This window comes from Mytilus edulis, chromosome 10 (genome assembly GCF_963676685.1).
Source record: "Mytilus edulis chromosome 10, xbMytEdul2.2, whole genome shotgun sequence".
NCBI lineage: Eukaryota > Metazoa > Mollusca > Bivalvia > Mytilida > Mytilidae > Mytilus > Mytilus edulis.
Window position 1 is genome coordinate 59,206,226 of NC_092353.1, and position 22,554 is coordinate 59,228,779.

At 33.0% G+C, this 22,554-nt stretch overlaps 3 protein-coding genes across 3 annotated transcripts; all 3 read left to right on the plus strand.

The window, feature by feature from the left end:
* The first annotated feature begins 377 nt into the window (after positions 1-377).
* On the plus strand, positions 378-1,719 carry LOC139491563 (uncharacterized). The gene has a single exon (XM_071279319.1). The coding sequence runs from the start codon at positions 394-396 to the stop codon at positions 1,300-1,302; it is 909 nt and encodes a 302-aa protein (XP_071135420.1). The 5' UTR covers positions 378-393; the 3' UTR covers positions 1,303-1,719.
* Positions 1,720-2,778: 1,059 nt separating this feature from the next.
* Positions 2,779-4,762, plus strand: LOC139492864 (acetylcholine receptor subunit beta-type lev-1-like). Its single transcript, XM_071281016.1, has 2 exons — positions 2,779-3,726; positions 4,682-4,762. The coding sequence occupies exons 1-2, from the start codon at positions 2,779-2,781 to the stop codon at positions 4,760-4,762; spliced, it is 1,029 nt and encodes a 342-aa protein (XP_071137117.1).
* Positions 4,763-11,939: 7,177 nt separating this feature from the next.
* LOC139491564 (acetylcholine receptor subunit alpha-type unc-38-like) lies at positions 11,940-14,133 on the plus strand. The gene has a single exon (XM_071279321.1). It carries the CDS (start codon positions 12,029-12,031, stop codon positions 13,226-13,228), a length of 1,200 nt encoding a protein of 399 aa, XP_071135422.1. The 5' UTR covers positions 11,940-12,028; the 3' UTR covers positions 13,229-14,133.
* Positions 14,134-22,554: the final 8,421 nt, after the last annotated feature.

A 22,554-nucleotide genomic window follows, 5' to 3' on the forward strand; every position in this document is an offset into this window, starting at 1 on the left:
CTGTTAAATAGATATTATACTAAACGAATTATGTATAAAGAGCCAGTTCGTATGAAAAGTTGGGGTTGATAAAGGGTTCGCTTAAAGGGGTAGTTATTGTCCGTAATGGTATTAATAGTGGCAACCGGAGCTAGAAAAAAAAAAATTTACGATTTTGTGCCAAAATATTTTTTTCTCCGATCACAGTGACTTTTTTAGACTCTTTACTATGATTCTATGCAATTAACTCCAAACTGTCATATACTGTTCATGAATAACATGACAAAAAGGAAACAGTTTTAATCTGAAGATTGACGAGTAAGAGGAGTAAGAACCGTCCAAAATCCGGAAGAACCTTTTTTTCTCAAACATAAAAACAAAACAGAGCTCTTTCATTTTCTGTCACATAAACTGATGGATGAGAACATTTTTGGAAAGACAATAATTGCTACAGATGGACAGCATGTTTTGTGTAATCCACCCCGTGATGACATGTTAGGCCTTGCACCTTGCAATCAGGAAGAAGCTGATACCAGAATCATGGTGCATATTGCAGATGCCATTAAAGAAGGACATACTAGAGTGATGATTCGGACAGTGGATACCGATGTAGTAGTAATTGTTGTGTCTTGCTTTCATGCGATAAATGCAGCTGAAATATGGGTTGCCTTTGGGACTGGGAAACACTTCAGATACATTTCTATTCATGAGCTAGCTAACACTTTAGGACTAGAAAAAGCATATGCATTGCCTGTCTTTCATGCCTTCACTGGATGCGATACCGTCTCATCGTTTGCGGGTAAAGGGAAAAAAACAGCATGGGATACATGGATGGCATTCAATGATGTCACAAGACCATTCATAGTAATGAGAGACCAACCAAGGACTGTGAATGTTGAAACCACTATAATGCCATTAATTGAACGGTTTGTAATACTGATGTATGATCGAACAAATATATCAGAGAAGGTGAATGAGGCACGTAAACATCTTTTCGCTCAAAAAGGCAGGTCCATTGAAGGTATTCCACCAACGCAATCAGCTCTTTTTCAGCACACCAAACGTTCCATTTACCAAGGTGGGATTGTTTGGGGTGAATGTCTCAAATTGGAACCACAATTGCCTAGCCCAAATGCATTTGGTTGGATAAAAGACAAAAGCGATCAATGGCAACCGTTTTGGAGCGATATATCAGAGGCATCTTCGTCATGTCAAGAGTTAATTCACTGTGGATGCAAACGGGGATGTCGTGGTCGATGCAAATGTGGACAGACTGCCCTCCCATGCACTGCCTTGTGTGCATGTGGTGGCGAATGTGAATGACAAGTCTCTCAATATGTGAATTTGACAACAAACCCATAGTGTTATTAGGTCATAAAGTATGTTTTATTGGACAACATTGCTTATTTTCATTAAAACATATGTATTTTGCCCCTGTATTTTTGTGATATTTTGTACCGGAAGTGAAAAAATCTGAGTGTAATATCCCTAGATCTTCACCAATATCTTACTCTATGTTAATCCATGAATACACAGTAATATTACCGTTTAGCTAGCAACTTTTAACTACTAGTTGTGAGAAATAAATAACCATATCTAGTTATTAAATGCTTGTCCGCCATTTTGATGATAAAACCGGAAGTTGGAAAAATTAAGCTTGCCTCCATAGCTAAATTTGTTTAGAATGGTCCAAATGAGGTTCCTGCCAAATTTCATGCTTTTAACACAAAGTGCACAATTATTCACCTATCAACTGATAACGAACGCAGAATGAGTAATAAAGTTAAGTAACACAAATACCGAACTCCAATGAGAATTAAAAACGGAAAGTCTCTAAGCAACAGACAAATAAAAAGCCCAAACACATCACAGGAACGGGAAACAACTTTCATATTCCTAACTTGGTACAGACATTTCATTCTGTAGAAAATTTTGGATTAAATCTAGTTTTATATCTAGCTGAATCTCTCACTTGTATGAGAGACCAGTGTATGGTATGATTATATTCTATCGCCTATACAGATATGCAAATTTACACTGTCTACAATCCCATTCTTACTTTTAACTTGTCTTCGAATTTCCGATATACCGGTAATATTTTTTTTACAAATCAAGCAAATTAACAAAACCACTGATGACGAAAGCAGAATGAGTGATCAACAAGATAAATATTATAGATAATTATTTCTTGGGTTAAATATTAGCTGACGCAGAAAGTTTCTTGAATGCAGCAAATTGGTGTCTATTCATCAAGGCTTCAACTAAAATTGATTCCACTGAACGAAGAAGCAATAACAATTATTAACTCACTATTTACACAACGGTTATATTATAAAGACTATTGACATCAAAATATAAAATATCCTATTTAAATATTTGTATAGAACCTAATTTATGTTTTATTACAATGTATTAATTAAACATGATATTTTCTTTCATTTTCAAAATAATCGGCTGCTTAGTTCGAACGCTAATAGTTTTAACTTTCAAGATAAATATCCTCACAGCAACGATTCTAGATGTTGATTGAATGACCATATTGAACGTATTTTTATTTTTAACTTACGTCATTTGTAAGTGGACAAAGTCCTTCTGCTGAAATTAATTCTGTTGCTGCTGGATAAAGTCTGAATGACCATGTTCACCATATCATTATTTTCGACTTTGGTCATTCTTGTCTTGAATTATTGCAGTGGACAAAACCTCTCCGATGAAAAGCAATTATTCGTCGATGTTTTTGCTAATCACCAAAAAGAGGTCATACCGCATCTAAATCATAGCACGCCGTTACAGATACAAATGACATTTTATCTGATGAGCATCACTAAATTTGAAGAAATTGATGAAACTATTGTAGTTTTAGGTGGATTGCATTGTGATTGGAATGATGCTGGGATATCATGGAATCCTAGTTCCTATGGTAACATACCGTACACTATTGTGTCAAGTAAACACATCTGGAAGCCTCCAATGACTTTAGTAAACGCCGTCGATATTTTATCACCGGTTGAAGGGAATACAGACAATCTTGCTACTATTTTCAGTGACGGAAATGTGTCCTTGAGTTTAGGTGGTATATTGTCAGCTAAGTGTACTACGGACATATCGAAATTCCCTTACGATTCACAAACATGTAATTTGAAGTTCGCGGTATGGGGACTTTCAGCAGAAACTGCCGTGTTAATAGAAAGCTCAGATCCAATAAACATGTTGTTTTACACACCAAACTCCAACTGGAATCTTACATCATATCATTCACGGGCTGTGATATGGAACCAGTATTCCACATTTGAGATTTTTCTTACAATCAAACGAGAGTCTTTATATTATAGTGTTATGGTAGTGTGTCCGACCATTCTATTTGGTTTACTAAACCCGCTAGTGTTTCTACTTCCTGTTGACTCCGGAGAACGCATAGGATTTGGTATGACTATACTTCTGTCATACGCCATTTTCCTTACCTTAGTCTCTGCAGCTATACCAGCCTCGTCGAATCCCATGTGTTACTTGTTAATCATAATGATAATGACTATCGTAATCAGTGGTGTTATAGTTGTTATGTCCATAAGCATATCGTATCTTTACTACAGAGAAGACAAGAAGAAAATGAATGCTTTTTGGAAACTGATTGGATCTCGACTACCATGGACCCGAAAAGACAATATTGTTACTGTAGTTCCAATTACCGATGAAAAACCTGCAATTTGTAAAACTTCTTCTCCACACGGAAATGTAAATTGGAAGGATGTAAGTTATGGACTGGATATTTTGTTTTTGATTGTCTCGTACATTATAATGCTTTTTTTGATAACAGTATTTTTCATAATTGTAAGTTAACTTTTTGATCATTTCCAGATGTAAGACTAACTAGATAAGTATGTTAAGTTTCAGTTACTAAAAAAGCATTCGCTTCCAAATTTATAGATTATTGCAATGAGACAATGATTCATAATTTAATGAGTTCAAAAAATGTGTTGAAGAATTACAAATATTGAGAAGGACGCAGTTCAAATACCAAAATTATCAATTGACAAATACTAACATCCTTTTAATACCCAGTGATTATGAAAACACATACGAATTATGCATATCTTCAAATCACAGAAGATGTGTTCCAATTTTTAATCTTGACGATTTTCATTTGCATGGTAATATCTTTGAATAACTTAATATGGTATTCCCGGTTGAACGTTTTATCCCAAATTATACATTAAACTAAAGAGAAAACTTTGAAAAAGAGAAAATAGATGAATTTGAAATTGTACTTTAACTAACAAAGGAAATATTTATGAAAACATATTATATTCAAGAAACTCTTCCGGCATTCTTTAGCTATGAACAAGCATAAGCATGCTTTTTGGTTCGGAATTGTCTTTTTATCATTATTCTCATTGAAAAACGTGTTTTTCTTTGCAAAATATTCATATAGACGTAATAGGATATACATAAAGAAATCTTAAGGTGGTACCGAACACCTTGATTAAAATAAATTTGGCTCGTTTGATTTTTATAAAATTTTGACAAAATATTTATTTTGACCCTTAGACAAAAAAAAAACCCAAAAAAACCTTGAACCACACACTTTCTCGGAAAAATTTCATTGGATATATAGCAGTTTGACAAACACTAATTTTGATCATTGAGAAGCTTAATATTTGCCTAACAATACAACGTGATTAAAACGTTTTGCTGATTTTTACAGAGTTATCTCCCTGTAGTGTTAGGTACCACCTTAACACTTACATACTGTTTCCTTACAACAAATTGTTTACAATCAGGATAAAGATATAATACATTCTAATACAATTCGTTTAGAACGATAATATTCATTGGACGTCTGCATATATTTTGAAGAGTTAGATTCCACGTTTTACCAGACCTTAACTAAGGAAAGACTACCATTTTGAAAACCACATTTGTTTGACATGTAATTTCCAAAAAAATAAACAAAAAAGTCACATTTTTTACCTTTAAATTTTCATTTTGACAATATCTTAACCATTCATAAGCGTACGTCTAGTGTTTATGCTTGACATCGGGAGTATATCTGTGACGTCACATTGTTTAGAAGCCAAAGATGATATGTCAGTTTCGTGGTTTTTTCATTTATGGAATTTTTTAGCCAAAATATTTACTAAAATGAAATTCATTTTAATATGTGGCACTAGAATGGTATTTTAGCTTAGCCTTCGTAAAACTTATTTTTACTGTCGCAAATACAGTTTTCTCTAAAATAGTCACAACTGATACCGCATTTATAGCAATACATTGAAGAAATATGATTCAAACTGCCAAAATGAAGCAAAAATGATATTTTCAGTCATCCTTTTATAGTCATACTTTGCATGACAATAACATTGATAAAAAAATACTTCAACATTTGTTCTTGAGTCATTACATTAGCCTTATGTATAGCTTAAATCAAGATGGAACCGTTTCTGTGTTTGGATATTGTACAGTAGGTTCCAGGTATTGCAGATCGTGTCTTCTTTTATTACGTGCGTTAGTCTGTCTTATCGGAATATAACCCTTTATATATAAAGAGTTCGACTGTATATAGGTATAGGTGTCTATCAACTGGTTAAACGTTTAAAACACTTTACCCTTGGTCTCTCTGACTGTAATAATGTTTAATACGGTATTCTACTGCATATACTTTTGTTTTATAAGTATACCGTTTGTATATCGTTATGTTAGAGCGAAGAGCTTATCCTGTTCCAATTTTTAATTCTATTTTCTTTTATGCACCATTTTTGAGCTTCTGGTTGAGATGCAAAGATAAATGGTTGAAATAACCTCATTTAATCACACTGACACCACAAGTAATAATGATAATACTACATTCTGTATGTAAAGAGGGTAGACGAAAAATGAACTATTTGCAAAAAAGTGTCCAGATTATATTTAGCTTCACCTGACGATATTAAAATAATAAGATGACAACTCTCCACTACAAACAAAATCACGAAGAAGCTAGAAACAATATATCACCATAATATGGTTTTCAATAATGACCAACACCAATATTGCATAGCAAGCTATCCAAACGAGGCTGATTTTTGTACAAAACAGTAAACAACAAACAACAATTATACACAGCAACAAACGACTACCACTGAAATAAAAGCCTTTTGACCTGTAACATGCACATACTAAATTTGGCGAGGTTAAACATGTTTGTAGGCGACTAATCCACCCCTTACGCTGGCAGTGATGTTACAGCACAACATAAGAACAAACAATTAAAATCAGTTGAAAATGACTTTACTCATTTGATCGATACAAAGCACAAAGCAATTATCAAAAACATTCAAGAAACACAGTACATGTTTTGAAAGCAAGTCTAATACCAATAACAACATACACTTCATTTGAACTTTGTTGGATAGTTGTCTCATTAACAATCATACCACATCTCCTTCTTTTCATATTAAAAAATCACGTATCTTAAAATAATCGGTTTAAATCCAACGGTCAATGGATTAGGTTTAAAGACGTCATTAAAAACATCTACCAATCATTGTCTCCTCAGCAATTCTCGAGACCAAAATACTTGAAAATTCAAAACTGTTTAATAAGCGTGACATAGATGTATAGATGTATACTTTCTTTAATGAAATAAGATTTTAAAATATTATTTAACTAACTTTCATTACCACTTAATTCGTATTTTCATGCCAGTACTGGAAGACTGTAAAATATTTAGCAATGTCCAAAAACACTATACAGTTAACAAAAGTACAAATGCTTCATTCTATAAATTAGTGAATTGATATATGTATCTAAGACAATACGAGATGCAGGAATTTATCAATACAAGATGCACTAATTTAACATCAAAAGCAGCATAATGTGGCTGATTGTTATTGGAGTTTCTATACTTTTGTTTAAAAAGTGATACGTGAGCGATATCCCTCTCTCTTCTGCTATTGGCTGTTCAGTCTTGAGGGCGTCACCAGCAAAATAATAAATTTCCCTTTGGTGACATAAAACAAAAACTGCGTCATTTGTGTGTATTTTTTAAAAAGATATTTACAAAATGTTACTATTATTCAAAACACAAAGGATGTTTACCTCTAGGCATATATGGCCTAAGCCCTTAGCAAGATATGGGACAACTCTCTTGTATTATTTTTTATGTTGCTCGTTATTTATGTTTGCCTGCTAAATACTTTCGAACTTATCGACTGATTTTTGTGCAATCAAAAAACTGAATATTACCTAAATAATTGAGAAAAGAAAGGGACAATTGTATGACCATTATAAGTTGAAATGCATATTGTGAACTCGAAACTCAATAGAATACATTGAGTTATCTTCCTTTATAGTTGAAATTTGTGAATGAATGTGAAATACACGCTTTTAACTACAAAACAGAAATGCAGTAGAGCTGACATCAGTAGCAAATGTCAACGTTGTCTTTTCGGTTAAATTTTTCAATAACAAAAACTGAAGCAATCCTATGAAATCGAGTGTATATTTATAGCATATAACATGCATGGAATCAACTTTTAAAGAAAAACCTAAGTTTTGAAAAACAGTTATTATCAATTCAATTCAATTCAAATATTTATTGTCATATAAACTCTGAACAATAAGTTTGTGACAAATAATATAAACAAACACAAAATACATTTAACAAACAAAACCATGAAAACAAAAAAAGCAAAAAAGCAAAACAATCTATGTTATTATCAAACATGACAAGTAGCACAACGTGAAATATGTTTTCTAGAGCAACACAAGTGTCCCCCTGGTAAAGACATACACTGAATAGAAAATTATTTGTATACCAATCAAGAGTTACAATTAGTGACAAAATCTTTAATAAATACATGCATCGTTGAACATTTGCATGCGTAAAATAATTATACGTCACATCATTCATTGACACCTATTATTTATCGGACGGTCAATCCATTTAGACTAATTTAATATTGATATACCACTTAAAAGTACCATCATGGTAGTAACTTTTCATTGAGTTATTTGTAATGGGTTTAATTGTGTGGCTTTTAAACATATTATCACTTTAATAATCCTAATGCGTTTCTAATTACTTTGTGAGATTTCATTTATTTTCTGAAATAAACCGTTATAAAAATTAATACTTCAAAGGGTAATGTTCAAGGAACATATTTCAAATACAGAATTTGAAGAACAATTCATTATTGCAGATCTCATTTTCATAAATGATCGCTTACTCTGTACTTTGTAGAAAAGCCAATAGATTTTTGTTCTTGTAAAATGTATGTATTTACTTGCAATACAATTGTCTGGTAAGAAAAAGTTTTAGCGGGATATTTTCACAAATAACTTACTTTCATTATTTACAAGGATTCAAGTACTGAGTAGTTATTTCAATCTGCAAAAGCTTAGAGCAAATAAAGGGACATTCAAAATACATTTTTTTTACCAAAGATTTTATTTGAATACGCAAGTTATTTATATCTTTTAATCATATTAAACGGCACCAATGTAAATGCACCTGATGTGCAATTGGCCGTTATAGAATCTAAAGGACTATGGGTAATTTCATTGTTCGTACCCCAAAATGATAACGTCACATCATTGGTAAAATTTCCATTTCTTATGACATTTTTAACCAATCAGGACGTTTTTGTGTACATTTTTGAAAATATTACCCAGGATGCATTAGATTCTGAAACGCGAATTCAACAATTATGCCTCTTTAATGATGATCGAGATTAGTACATTTAAGAAAAATTAAAATACAAACTTAAAAAACCTGATATATTAGAAGATGACCTAATAAATAATTAACAGTTTACAAAACGTTAACGTAACTTTTAACTAAATACTGAGCAACACAAACCACACCAAGCATCGAGTGGAAGAGTAGGTAGATCCTGCTCTACAATGTAACACCCGTCGTAATGCTCACAGCTACAACGCAGGTATTTGGTCGGTAAAGTATGCGGAAAAAAGGATTGGATCATACATACAATTAAAACATACCCGTTGTCATCTGTGAAACAGATATTTCTTAACACATATCTGATTCGCTATGGCGTTTGAACAACCATGAAAGGGATGTGTTCAACTTCAGCAGTTGAAAATGAGTTTAATAGCTTCCTTATAAGCAGAAATCCTCTTTCAAAGACAATGACTCAGTATACATAGTGTATCACCTCACTTGTAACATTTGAACGTTTTTCCTATTTCACATAACTTTTCATTTCTTTTCAGTACGAATGAAACACAAACAATATAGCGAAATACAATTCCAAAATTTATATGTAGTTTTCATATAATGATAACGGTTTTAACTCTTTTAGTTAGTACATGCAATTTAGATAAATTCACCAGAACGTGATGTTATTTCAAGAATAAGATTGAATATCTGATTGCTGGCTTAATTGGGGAGGTCGGGGGAGAAAGCCAGTGTGCCTGGAAAGTACCATCGATCTTCGAAAGGAAAACTGATAGTCCTAGACAATTTAAGAATAGAGTCAAACGCACATGCCATGTGCGGGGTTTGAATACACAACCTCATTGTTGATAGGCTTGTGATATCATAGATGACCTACGTAGACCACTCGGTAACTATGGCTCCTCAGAGAGGAGATTTAGTTCAAACCTATAATTTTTTCGGCACTGATGCTGACTGCGTCAAATTGATTATTCAAGTAGCACAGTTTTTGTATCAGGCGATCAAGGTAGGTCAAAATTGTGATAGAAATCTGAATTATTACGACCTGAGTTATATACAACCTTATCAGGTAAGTCAAAATTGTCGGCGACGGGGTCAACAATGTATTATTTGTATGGAGAGTTGTCTCATTGGCACTCACACCACACCTTCCTATATCTATTAGTTTGTGATTAGGTCTAGTTTATGGTCTTAACCGGCTACATTTACCGCATGAAGTCATTAAAAGGGTTTTATATTAGACTATTTCATATACTTAGACGGCGTTCTAATCGCCGGCATTTTAGATCTGTACGACTCATTATGAAATCACTTTAGTATGTAACATGTCAACGTGCATAACGGTTTATTTTGTACTTTGGTTCTGGCATATTTTATTAAAATTGTTTTGGAAATCTTCTAAATTTAGAAATGCATTTCCATCATGCCTAGTTCCGAGGCCTTTTTCGGGGATGGCTTTACTCTTGGTCATATCAATAATCTCTTCAAGGGTTGTATAAGGTATTCGATTTTCAAAGATATTAGAGATATGTCAAGGTAAACCAGACGGAAGGTGCAATTGTTAAAAAAATGTTTTTCAGACGAAATCTGATCAAGGACCAAAATCAGATTGCATGAAACTATTAGCAAAAATAACAATCTTCAAGGTAAATTTATTAAGGTGAGAAGTCCATAAAACCTGAAAAAAATAAACAATCGACTATATCATCCAACGCAAGGAATGGATATCACTGCCATATTTCTGATGAAACCAGGTTAAACCTCCCATTTTGTTACAATATCAGATCGTGTGCGGTCGTGTTGAGCTTTTTGAAATGCAAACGGTTAAAATTGTGTTATTGTTTATCAAGGGTTGCTTATACCAGGAACAGCCTGAATCGTTTATTTGTTTCGTTTTTAAAAAAAATGTAAATAGTCATTTTATTAAAGAATTTGTGTTATAAGCCTTGTTATTTAGTTAATCTTAAAAGACTTAAAATTTGTGTTCATGAGCGTAAACAGAACATTTCATGACAAAATGAACGCAGGTGAACAAATCCCATGCATCCTTTAATTTATCAAATATATGATTGGGTGGCAATTTCATCGAGGTAAAATTCTAATCCCTAGTAAAAAAAATAGGCGAAAGATACCAATTAAAAGACATTCAAGATCATAAGTCGAAAAAAAGATAACAATGCCATGGCTAAAAAAGAAAAGAAAAAAGACAAACAGACAAGCAATACACAAAACACAACATAGATAACCAAATACTGAGCAAAACACAAATCCCATCAAAAAGCGGGGGTTAGTCTCAGGTGCCCCGAAAGAGTAAGCAGATCCTGATCCACAGTATATGGTATGCCAATTGTTTGTCCATTTTAAGATTCTGTTTAAATGTATGTAACCATTGTGTTCCTATTTATATTAAGTTATTCATAAAAGATGACCCATGTGGGTTAGCATAATTATCATTTGAAAAGTTTATAGAGACACATAAATATAGTTCAGGCTGAGCATGGGTAAAATTAAAAAAAAACAACTCTAGAATTTAAAAATTGATACTTTAAGTTAGAACAAAATAAGATTAAAATATTCAGACTAGGTATTATTTGGGTCTCAAATCGAAAGATATGAAATATATAATCTGCTTTAGTTTTGGCAAATGACCTTTTTTGAGCTATTGAAGTCTTATATGAAAAGAAAAATGGGTGTTATTTGGCGAAATATATTACCCTGTATCGTAGAAAAAAAAACAAGGAGTCCGAACATTTGACAAGAATACATTAACCTTACCAGTAACCTAAGTACATCATTAAAATATTTCGAATTATACACTTTAAAACCGAATTAAATGAATAGGTATTGATGTGGTTAAATAAATATATATATATGTATAAATATATGTAGGGATTATTTTTACAAAACTTCAATATATGAGTAGAGATTATTTTTTCTAATAATAATCTACAGTCGCACGTTTGTTTACATAATATTCATAATAAGCACCCCTCTCACCCTGACGTTTCTGTTGTTCTAGTAATTCACTTTATCTTAAAAAGATATTGACATGTACACCAAAACAAAAATGTAAAAATTATTATTGATCAATTTGATATTAAGTCTCCCATTAGTAAATTGATTGACAAATATTTAAACCGCTTTGAAATAACGTGACAGGACTTTTATTAATAATATAATTGTGATTTAGCTTTAATAACTTGCTTGAAAGATATTTAGTCACTTATGAAATTACACTACTGTTCTATTTTTTTTTAAATAGAATAATGTTTGAATGATTCGAAAGGTTATGTACACGACATACTTATTCAAAGGATATAAAGGATTTTTTTAACACCATTTCTCATTAGATGTGTTGTTCATTGGTAAATAACAATGTACATCGATACAACAGTTAGTTTTATGTTTTTGCTTTGCATATTATCTTCTGGAAATAGTCAAACTTTATCAGATATGAAACAACTTTACAGTGATATTTTAGCGAATCACCAAAAATCGTTAATTCCAAATTCGGATTTCTCTTCTCCGTTAGAAGTAACATTGCAATTTCATTTGATGACAATCACCCAATTTCGAGAGGTGGAAGAGACTTTGCAGATAGCGGCTGGAATATCAGCCTTCTGGACTGATGGTGAATTTTCATGGACACCTTCTTCATATGGCAATGCTGAATATGTAATAGTGCCACAAACAACCGTTTGGACACCAACATTAGTACTTTTAAATTCTGTTGGTACATTACAACCTTTGGGATTAGGTAATGAACTGTCTGTGACAATCGATTACAATGGCTCTACGACTGTATCGTTTGGTGAGGTATTATCTTCAAAGTGTAGTACAAATATATACAAATTTCCTTTCGATTCACAAACATGTGAACTAGAGTTTGCTGCCTGGGGTGTTTATGAGAGGGACATACGTTTGTTAGCAGTTTCAAACTCCATTGACTTATCCTCCTTCACACCAAACTCTGATTGGGATTTGGTATCGAATATTGTGACAAGTCCGTCAACCGGATATTCTATTTTTAAAATTGAACTAACACTGAAACGCTCACCGTTATATTACACAGTAATAGTGATTTGTCCTTTCATTTTATTTAGTATTTTAAATCCATTGGTATTTTTACTTCCGGTTGAGGCTGGAGAACGTATTGGACTTGCAATGACAGTATTACTATCTTATACTATTTTTCTGTCCATGGTGCAAACGTCTATACCTGCAGCGTCAAATCCAATGAGTCTTTTACTAATCATAATGATAGCGACTATATTGCTGAGTGGAATTATTGCTATTGTTACCATTTACATAACATCACTTTATTACAGAGAGGAATCGACAAAAATGAACATTCTTTTGAAATTTATCGGGGGAAAATGGCAAAGGGGGAACAGAATTACCCACGTCAAGCCGATGTGCAAAGATGGCGAGAAGGACAATATGAAAAGTAAAACTGATAATATATTTATAACGTGGAAGGATGTGTGTGACGGACTGGATAATTTCATGATGGTTATAACGTATTCTGCCACTGTGGTTCTTGTTTGTGCCTATTTTATAACTATATCTATATAATTATTCATGTTATATCCTATTTACAATATGGGGTGATTAATATTTTCAAATACATCATACTTATTTAACTTATATTAAGCGATTGCTACTTGAAGTTTGGTCGACTGAAGTTTGTGGAGCGGGATTGAAATCTAGAATAAGAAAAAGAGTGCTATCGAAAGTTATCTAATTTTGAGCTTTCATCATAAAGGTTAGGTATTGGAATTGTTATAGCAACTTGAAGAGTTCTTTTAAATTTGAAGGATGTTTTGTTCTGTCAAGCTGTCCCGTTTTTTTTAACAATTGGTTGAACATTCAGTATCCATTTTCATTCTTGTCTGTCTTGTATAGTTGTATTGATGTGATTACGTGCGATACAGTCAAAGATCTAGAGAGTCTCAGAAACCAAACTTTTATTTGAATATACTGTCGAATCATTTCTGTTCGTGGGTCCCAATTTTCGTGGATAAATGAAAATGCATGCTTGTGGATATTTGATTTCGTGGTCTTGTCGAAACCTGCATACAAGCCTATAGAATCTAAAGTAGTCGCAAAGTTGCGGTTAACTTTACTCTTGATAGAAACAATGGTTAAAACTTCAATGAATCGACAAGTGGTCTATGGCGCTGGACATAGTAAACACGGTGTTGTCATGATGTCACACAAGAAGGGGTTCGAATCCCGTTGATTGAAGAATAAAAATGTGCAGATTTAACATTTTTGGGCTAACATAAGTTACTGTAGATATACATTTTTTTTGCTGTACATTTATATATCAAAGGTAACACTTCCCAAGTAAAACTTCCTCTTTTGAAGATCAAAGTCTATCATAACACTGTATACCATTGAATATCATTTGAATTATATGCATGTACCAGTTGTTCCAAAACCGTTCTAATTACAATTAAAGAGGCAGTATGTAAATTGACAAAGGACTTGTCCAGTTTATCATAAATCTTCTATAATGATAATACCGATTTTGGTACATCTACTGTGGATTCATTTATTTTCGTGAGTATCAATTTTCGTGGATTGCTGAAAGCTTGCATATTCGTGGATATTTGATTTCGTGGTTTTCCCAATATCTGCGTACGATAACTATTGAAACTATGTTGTTCGTTGAACATTTGAATTCGTGGTTCACCTTTACCAACGAAATCCACGAAAATTGGTATCCAACGAATAATAATAAATCCACAGTAATACATGTCTATGATATACTGTTGATAATACGATTCTAGTTCAATACAATTATTTCCAGATCGTGTCTTATCTAGTATGTGCGTTAGATAGCTAGATTTACTTGACGTTCAAGAATGGATATAACTTTGATTTCTCGCATATTATTTACAACAAGTGAACTGTTGTGCATAATTATTGTTTGCTTTGAGAATTACATAAGTTTGATCTGCTTTGGGATATTTTATTTGGCATTCAAAGTTACGGAACGAAACTTCAAGGAATTTTTGCCTGTAAATAAAAAGGCTGTTCTGATAACGGGATGTGATACATGTGAGCCGTTACCATGTATTGGTCTGTATTAAACTACATCACACATTGGATTGAATATTTCCGATATTTGTTTATCTTATAAGAAGATGTGTAGATTCCGTCAATGAAACTTCATCCAAATGACACGAATAAAACCTAAATTATATCTTGGTTAGCATACTGTATTGGCATACCAGACAGTGTCTATAAAAAGTAAAAACACAAAAATACAGAACTCCGAGGAAAATTCAAAAAGGAAAGTCCAAAATCAAAAGGCAAAATCAAAAGTCCAAACACATCAAACGAATGGATAACAACTGTCATATTACTGACTTAGTACAGGCATTTTCTAATGTAGAAAATGGTGGATTGAACCTGGTTTTATAGCTAGCTAAACCTCTCACTTATATGACAGTCGCATCAAATTTCATTACATTGTCAACAATGCGTGAACAAAACAAACATACTCAAAGAGTAAATATGTCAAAAATAGGGGTACAGTAGTCAACATTGTGTTATCATCTTAATCACTATAAAAACAACAAATGTCTATTAAAGAGAGGCACAGTGATATTCAAACTCATCAATCGCAACAAATGCCATGGCAAAAACACAAAAGGAAAAAGACAAACAACACTACACAAAACACAATATCAAAACTAATTATAAAAACTAAGTGACACGAACCCCACCAAAACCAGGGGTGATATTTAAATATTAAAAGCGTCAATTCACCCAGAGTCTACATAAAGTAAACTTTAAAATATCACTTTTCTGTCATACAATTTGCGGCAACAAATAAGGAAAAATTACCGTTGTTGTTTGTGGCAGATATCCCATAACGGTCAGTACAAAATAACAAAAGCTATGTATAAGTACTTACAATGAATGTACTTATTTAAATGTTGATAATCGCGGAAAGTGAGCTTGATTAGTGAAAAGGGGAAAAGGTTACCTTCTCCATGAAGACACATCATATTCTAAAGTGGTCCGTGTTGCCATGGTCCGAGTTGTCTTTATTTCCATCATGTTAATATTTTCATGTCGGTTACTTTTCTCTAGGATTTGGACACGACTGAGCTAACAGACTAGTCGATGCTGGGTTTATTGTGTTTGCTGGTGTATTAAATTTCAATGGAAAAGGAGCATGCGAACTAAGAAATAGGAATCTTAGAAACTTAAATGTTGTACAATTAAATCTAACAAAGACGGATGAAATAGAAAAAGCAGTTGCTATAGTTTCCGAACAATGCTCCGCAACAAGTGAGTTTAAAATTACAATCCTCTATTCAATTAGTAAGCTTCGTTGATAGAAATATAGAAGTACTATGGGCATAGTAAAAGATAACAAAAATAGAAGTACTATCGACTTAATAAAAGATAACAAAAATATAGAAGTACTATGGACATAGTTAAAAATAACAAAAATAGAAGTACTATCGACTTAGTAAAAGATAACAAAAATTAATGGCTTCAACTACAACACAATTAAGAAACAGACCGAACCAGATTAAAGGGGTATTTAGAAAAGCGAAACATGTAGCTCGATACAAGAAAGACATACATTTTGAACGGGACGCCTCTTACCAAAACAGATATACACGTACAGTGAACAAAAATACAATGCTTTTGGCTATACAAACTAAATTAGTTATTACACGATTAATGTTATGTTAATCGCCTTTAGATAATATAATACTATTAATTCGGATTATGTATTAAATTTAATAAACCTTCCAGAACCGTTTTCGTTGTTAATTAACGCAAAAAATTGATCTATGATACCTGGGACGATCTCATTTCGTATCGGATATCCTTTGTTTACCTATTGAACCTCGAACTTACTAACCCAGTGTAGGTCTTTTAGTTGAGGTTCTTTTTACAAAAAGTTTATCGGGCATGACTGATTAGACATGCCACCTTACAATCAGGGGGTCTAAAATAGGATCGAAGAATCAAAGTATCAAAGTGCATTTTGCTGATAATCTCCTTTAAAAAATATGACGGTATTAGAGTGGAAATCAAACCTGTCCGAAACTTAAAAAAATGGCTGCAATGCAAATTGATATACAACATAAGAACACATCTGTTTTACTTTTATAGATGTTTGCATTACGATATATGTTAATATGTTAAGGTTCAACCTTATTCTTGTAGGGTATTCTTTATGGATTTTTCCAGCATATCATCTCTTTCAAGTGTTTATTCCATTTGTATTTAACGTTTGTTTTCATTCGACCCACATTGCATCTCGTCCTAAATATGCATGTCATTTGCGGGTTGACGTTTAGGGAGCAACCAATCATTCAGCTTTATTAATCGACCTATATTGTTTTTACTCCTCAGTGTTAGTCTTCCCGTTTGAATGGTTTTACACTAGTAATTTCGGGGCCCTTTATAGCTTTTTGTTCGGTGTGAGCCAAGGCTCCGTGTTGAAGGCCGTACATTGACCTATAATGGTTTACTTTTATAAATTGTTATTTGGATGGAGAGTTGTCTCATTGGCACTCACACCACATCTTCCAAATCTATTTGTAAGAATCAGGCAATTTAGAAAAAAATTCCAAACATGACCGAAAAAAACCCACCACCGACCTAATCATGCTATTTTGAAGGTACCTTCATCCTGAGTTAAGGTGATAGGTCTTTCGTTTCAGCGTGTCTGGTAATTCGAAAAATCTCTAGATAACATTTGGTTAGAATGATAGCAAGTTACAGAGTTCAAACAAAGCTCCCCTCAATTGGTAATTTCTAGTGGAAAAGGACACGACCGCTCGTTGACCTTGAGTTGGTTTCTATATGTCATGTTTTACCACTGCCTAGTTCTTGGGTAGATTGGAACCTAATCTACAAGATTTCCTGTGTTTAGATATATTCGAATTTTTTAACCGATAGTTGAAGTATATTTAACAGGTTTGAAGTTGCTTTATATACTTTATATGGAAATGTTAAACGATTGTTATTAATGAAAACATATTTTTGTAAATTAAAGTCATACGATCGATTTGGTTTAAATTTGAAATTAAAGTTTTTTTAAAGTTACTTAACATTTAGCAAAATATCACATACATGTACAACGTTGTTTCTGGTTTTTAATCGTTCAAATTCTGAAATACAAATGTGTATGGGTTAAATAGTGTCCAGCGACAAAAAGTGGTACTGATATATTAGCAAGAAGATCTGTAAAAAGTTTCATTTCATTCTGTCAGTAAATCCTAAATTTCAGTTTTTCTTTATTCATTTGTCTTTATCGTGTGTAATAAATTTAGATTGCGTAGTCTACAATCTTACACATTACTCATTTTTTTTTTACAATACGCCCTGTTAAATTCATGCACAAGTAGTTCGCATATTCATTGGAAATACAGGGGCGGATCCTGCCATTTTAGAAGATAGGGGTTCCAACCCCGGATTAAGGGGGGGGGGGGGTGTCCAATCATATGTCCCCATTCAAACGCATTGATTTTCAGAACAGGGCCCGTTTAATGAACTCAATATGCATGTATGTTAAAAGTTGTGTCGGATTATTGTAGTACTACCTTTGACGTTTAACTTAACCTCCATTTTAAAAGTAATGTGAATATATTGTATCATATTCAGCCAAACTAAGGGAAGGGGAGAAGAACCGAAAACAAATTGTATTGAGGGAAAATTACTCTTACAAGTGTCATTAAGGCTTACAGGATAAAAGTTCCCTTAAGGACAATAACTTTTATAAGGAAACAGCTGACGATTTTGGCCAATCAAGTTACTTGTTTATAGATCTTGTCTTGCTGACTGGTTAGCTGTTTTTGCTGTGTAAAAGCTTCTACATTTGTCTATGCCGAAAACGGAAAAATGGGTAAAAATTGTCATTTAAGTAAGGCGACTGTCAATTTCAACCATATGACTTATTTGTTGATCTGACTAACAATAATTGCTATTTCAAGTTTCTCTCTATCTATGTCAGTTTAAATGACAATAGCCATAACACAAAATTGGAAAAAGTCGTGATTGAAGGAGAATAACTCATATTTATATAAGGGACGACATCAAAAGTTCAATGAAGGATAAAAAACTTAATTCAAATAGTGTTTTCACTGACCCCCCTACCCCCCTATTAACTTAGTTTGGGAAAAATTGATTGACCCATATGGACATATGTAAAAATCAATGTCGGATAACCAAATCTTGCAGCAATTCAACCCCCCCAACCCCAAACTATTTGAATTAAGTTTTTTATCTTACATTGATCTTTTGATGTCGTCCCTAAGTAGTCGATTTACAGTTTTGATCACATTGAATTATTTGCAGATTTTGTCTTTCTAATCGTCTTTACTAATTAGTTTCTCTCTTTCAACAATCACCAAAATTATGATGACCTAAATAGTCATTAAATTTCCATAACTCCTATTAGAGGGTCACGATCGGTCCACGTTTACAGAATAATTATCAAAAAAAAAAAAAGATAGAAAATAAGGCAAAAAATATGAAGAATACAAAACAATGGCATGAAAATTAAAAAAATACAGAAATGAAGGACCTCCCATTCATAGCCTCCTAATAGGATCCAACTGATGATTTAGATCATTCAACTTGTGCGTAGATCTTATTTTGATGATAGCGTTTTCTCTCTTTTTTTAATCAAGTTTCCCCGCAAACGCAAAACAGTCAATAACTACAAAAAGGAGTCGGCTACGTCCACATTGAAACAGACAAATCTCCAAAAAAATTGTCCGCCATTGCATTATTTTTATAGTCGAGCCCATCCCAAAGTATTGATGATATCATATTTGCATAAAAAGGAAAAAAAGAGATTGATGAAAAATTGATTAAAAATTCTTCACGCATGAGGCCATTCCACACTTTTACCTCTATGCTGCAGTACTGCATTTAGCACAATCCTATATTTAAATAAAGGGATTGGTTGCTTGAATAACGTCCAGTGGATAATGTTAAATATATAGGTAAGAAGATGTGGTATGAGTGCCAATGAGACAACTCTCAACCTAAGTCACAGTGTATACAAAGTTACCACTTATAGGTCAAAGTACGGCCTTCAACACGGTGCCTTGGAACAGCAGCTATAAAGGTCCCCACAATTGCTAATGTAAAATGCATATTTCGGACCAAATCAATTTAACAGTTAATACATTTTGTAGGTCGACAAGGATTGCATTATTGTTATTGCTTAACGTCCAATGGCAATTATTTCATGCATATTCAGGACCAGAACTGTTATCAATCATTACATTATAGAAAGGTTCTACAATATTGGATGAAGGGCGGTAAATGTGCATGACTATGCGGTATGGGCTTTGCTCATTGTTGAAGGCCGTACGGTGACCTATAGTTGTTAATGTCTGTGTCATTTTGGTCTTTTGTGGATAGTTGTCTCATAGGCAATCATACCACATCTTCTTTTTTATATGACAGCATATTGAAAAACAATGGTACGTCGGGGTAGACATTTTACCTTGCGACATGCCACGTACGGATCCCCTTAAAGGGTTATTCCACGAGAACAGAACGTGGCACACTCGCTAATGAAGGCATCAAGTAAAGTTACCCATTTCAATCGAACGTGGCTATGTATTGATACATCCCACAAAGACAAACGGGTGCCCAACTTTAGCAAGGGTTTACTGTTCTTCGGGAAAAATCCAGGGATGACAATATTTCCATACCTTAGCCCTTAGAGTTTAAAAAACAGGTGATGTGAAGTTTACTCTGAAGAGACAGCAAACTAACGACTCAGAACACACAAGACATGTAGAGTTAGCATAGTCTTTTCAAAATAGACAAATGCTGATACAAAATATCGTGTTCGAAACCGCCTCAAAAAAATAATGAGTTAATTTAACATTATTTACCACCAAAGAAATGCCGACAGAAGCAGAAACAATTTGTGCGTTTGAAAACTTTTATCCTCCCTTTTTAAATCTCGATCATTGTAATTACAAATTGTAAAAACAAGTAGGAGCCATATAAAACCAGTATAGTACAAGCATTTTAATATATAGTATAACGATATACAATGTACTAGTAATAGAATAACATACCCCCTCCCTACCCCAAAAAATATATACAAACAAAACAACAATAAGTACAATTTCATAGATTTCGAGAAGTTATACCTAACAGAGCTAAAAGTATCTAACCTGCTGATATCATCGGACGCTACACTTTTATATCGATGGACGACTTTATGGTAAATTTCATTAATTAACGTCATGAATTATTTTATGTACTAATTGTAGGAAGAGAATATCTCGTGCAATATCTGGAACACTCAATCTACTTTAACATTTCCATTCATATCACACATTAATTATAAAAACTTTAATGTTATTGTTATTGTAGTTATTTGCTTTTGGAAGAACTACATGACTGGACACTACTATAGAATAGAGAATGGAAACGGGGAATGTGTCAAAGAGACAAAAACCCGACCAAAAAGAAAAAAACAGACTAAGGCCAACAATGGGTCTTTAACGCAGCGAGAAATTATCGTTCCCGGAGGCGTTCTTCGGTTGGCTCTTAACAATAACGTATACTATTTCAGCGAAAGGGACGCCACAATGATCCCAAACACAAACAAATAAACCAAAAAAAAAAAAAAAAAAAAAAAAAGACTAACAAAGGCTAAAGATCCTGACTTGGGATAGGCGCAAACATACGACGGGGTTTTAAATTATTTTGTGAAATCCCATACCTTTTTAAAAGATGTTTTCACTGTGATTTTTATATATTGTCTTATTACGGTCTATCATATATATGATTATGTCATGCATTTTTAAACTACAACATGTATGAAAAGTACAAGATTTTTTATGGGTGTTCGCTTATAAGACATGGAAGTGAACGACGAATGACTGAAAGAAGGTGCTTGATTTTTTTATGTGTTACATTGTATTTAGGAATGATGATAAATTTAACCAAATTATCTCGCCTTTACACGTTTTTGCAGAGCCACTCAAACCTACGTTTATACTTGAACCCGAAGATGTTGTTACATTTAGGGCTTTTAATATTCGAATTGATGCATTGCAGTTTACAGACATTGTTATTTTTCATTTAAAAAAAAAGAAAAAAAAAAGATTTATAAATCAATGGGAGTGGACAGTGAGAGATCAATATGATCATTTTGCGTTTACATTTGTCATGTTGCGTACATGTATATATATATATATATATATATATGCAAAGTACATCTGTAATTAAAACCTAAATAATCATTACACGAGTTACAGTAATTTTGAGGTCTTTTCAAATAATTATTACGTTAAATACATAAACATTTCCTCCATCAAACCAACCATTTTTTTTCAAAAAGGGTATCTTAAAAGCTTTTTTGAGAATAATTCCAAGGAGCATCTTCGAAATTTAAACACTTACAGTATCAATAAAAACTAGAAAGAGGGATGTTCGAAATGTGCTCTTTTTCTCTATAAAAGGCTTGTACAAGTCTTAATATCTTTAGCAACATAAATGAGGGTCTGAATGGGGGGGTCTGTTATTCTGTAAACATTTAATTTTCACCCCTTTTTTCTCTAATCTTCAAAAAATAAGTCTATTCTTTAAAAGTGATTTTTTACGCATTATTCTCTAATTTTTCCCCCAGTTTTCTTTAATCTTTAAAAAAAAAAAGAGTAAAAAACATTCTTTCAAATGAATGAGAACGGTAATTTCCAAACAACAGCAAGGCTTTCATTTGTTTCTCAACAATGACGTGTTGATGTGTATTGTACTCCATGGTTAAAGTGCTAGTTCCTTGAAGTAACAAGTCAAAGTTCTCATCAGTTCTTTACAGTGATTTTGACTACATATATGAAGATGTGGTCTAATTGCCAATGAGACAACTGTTCAAAGAGACC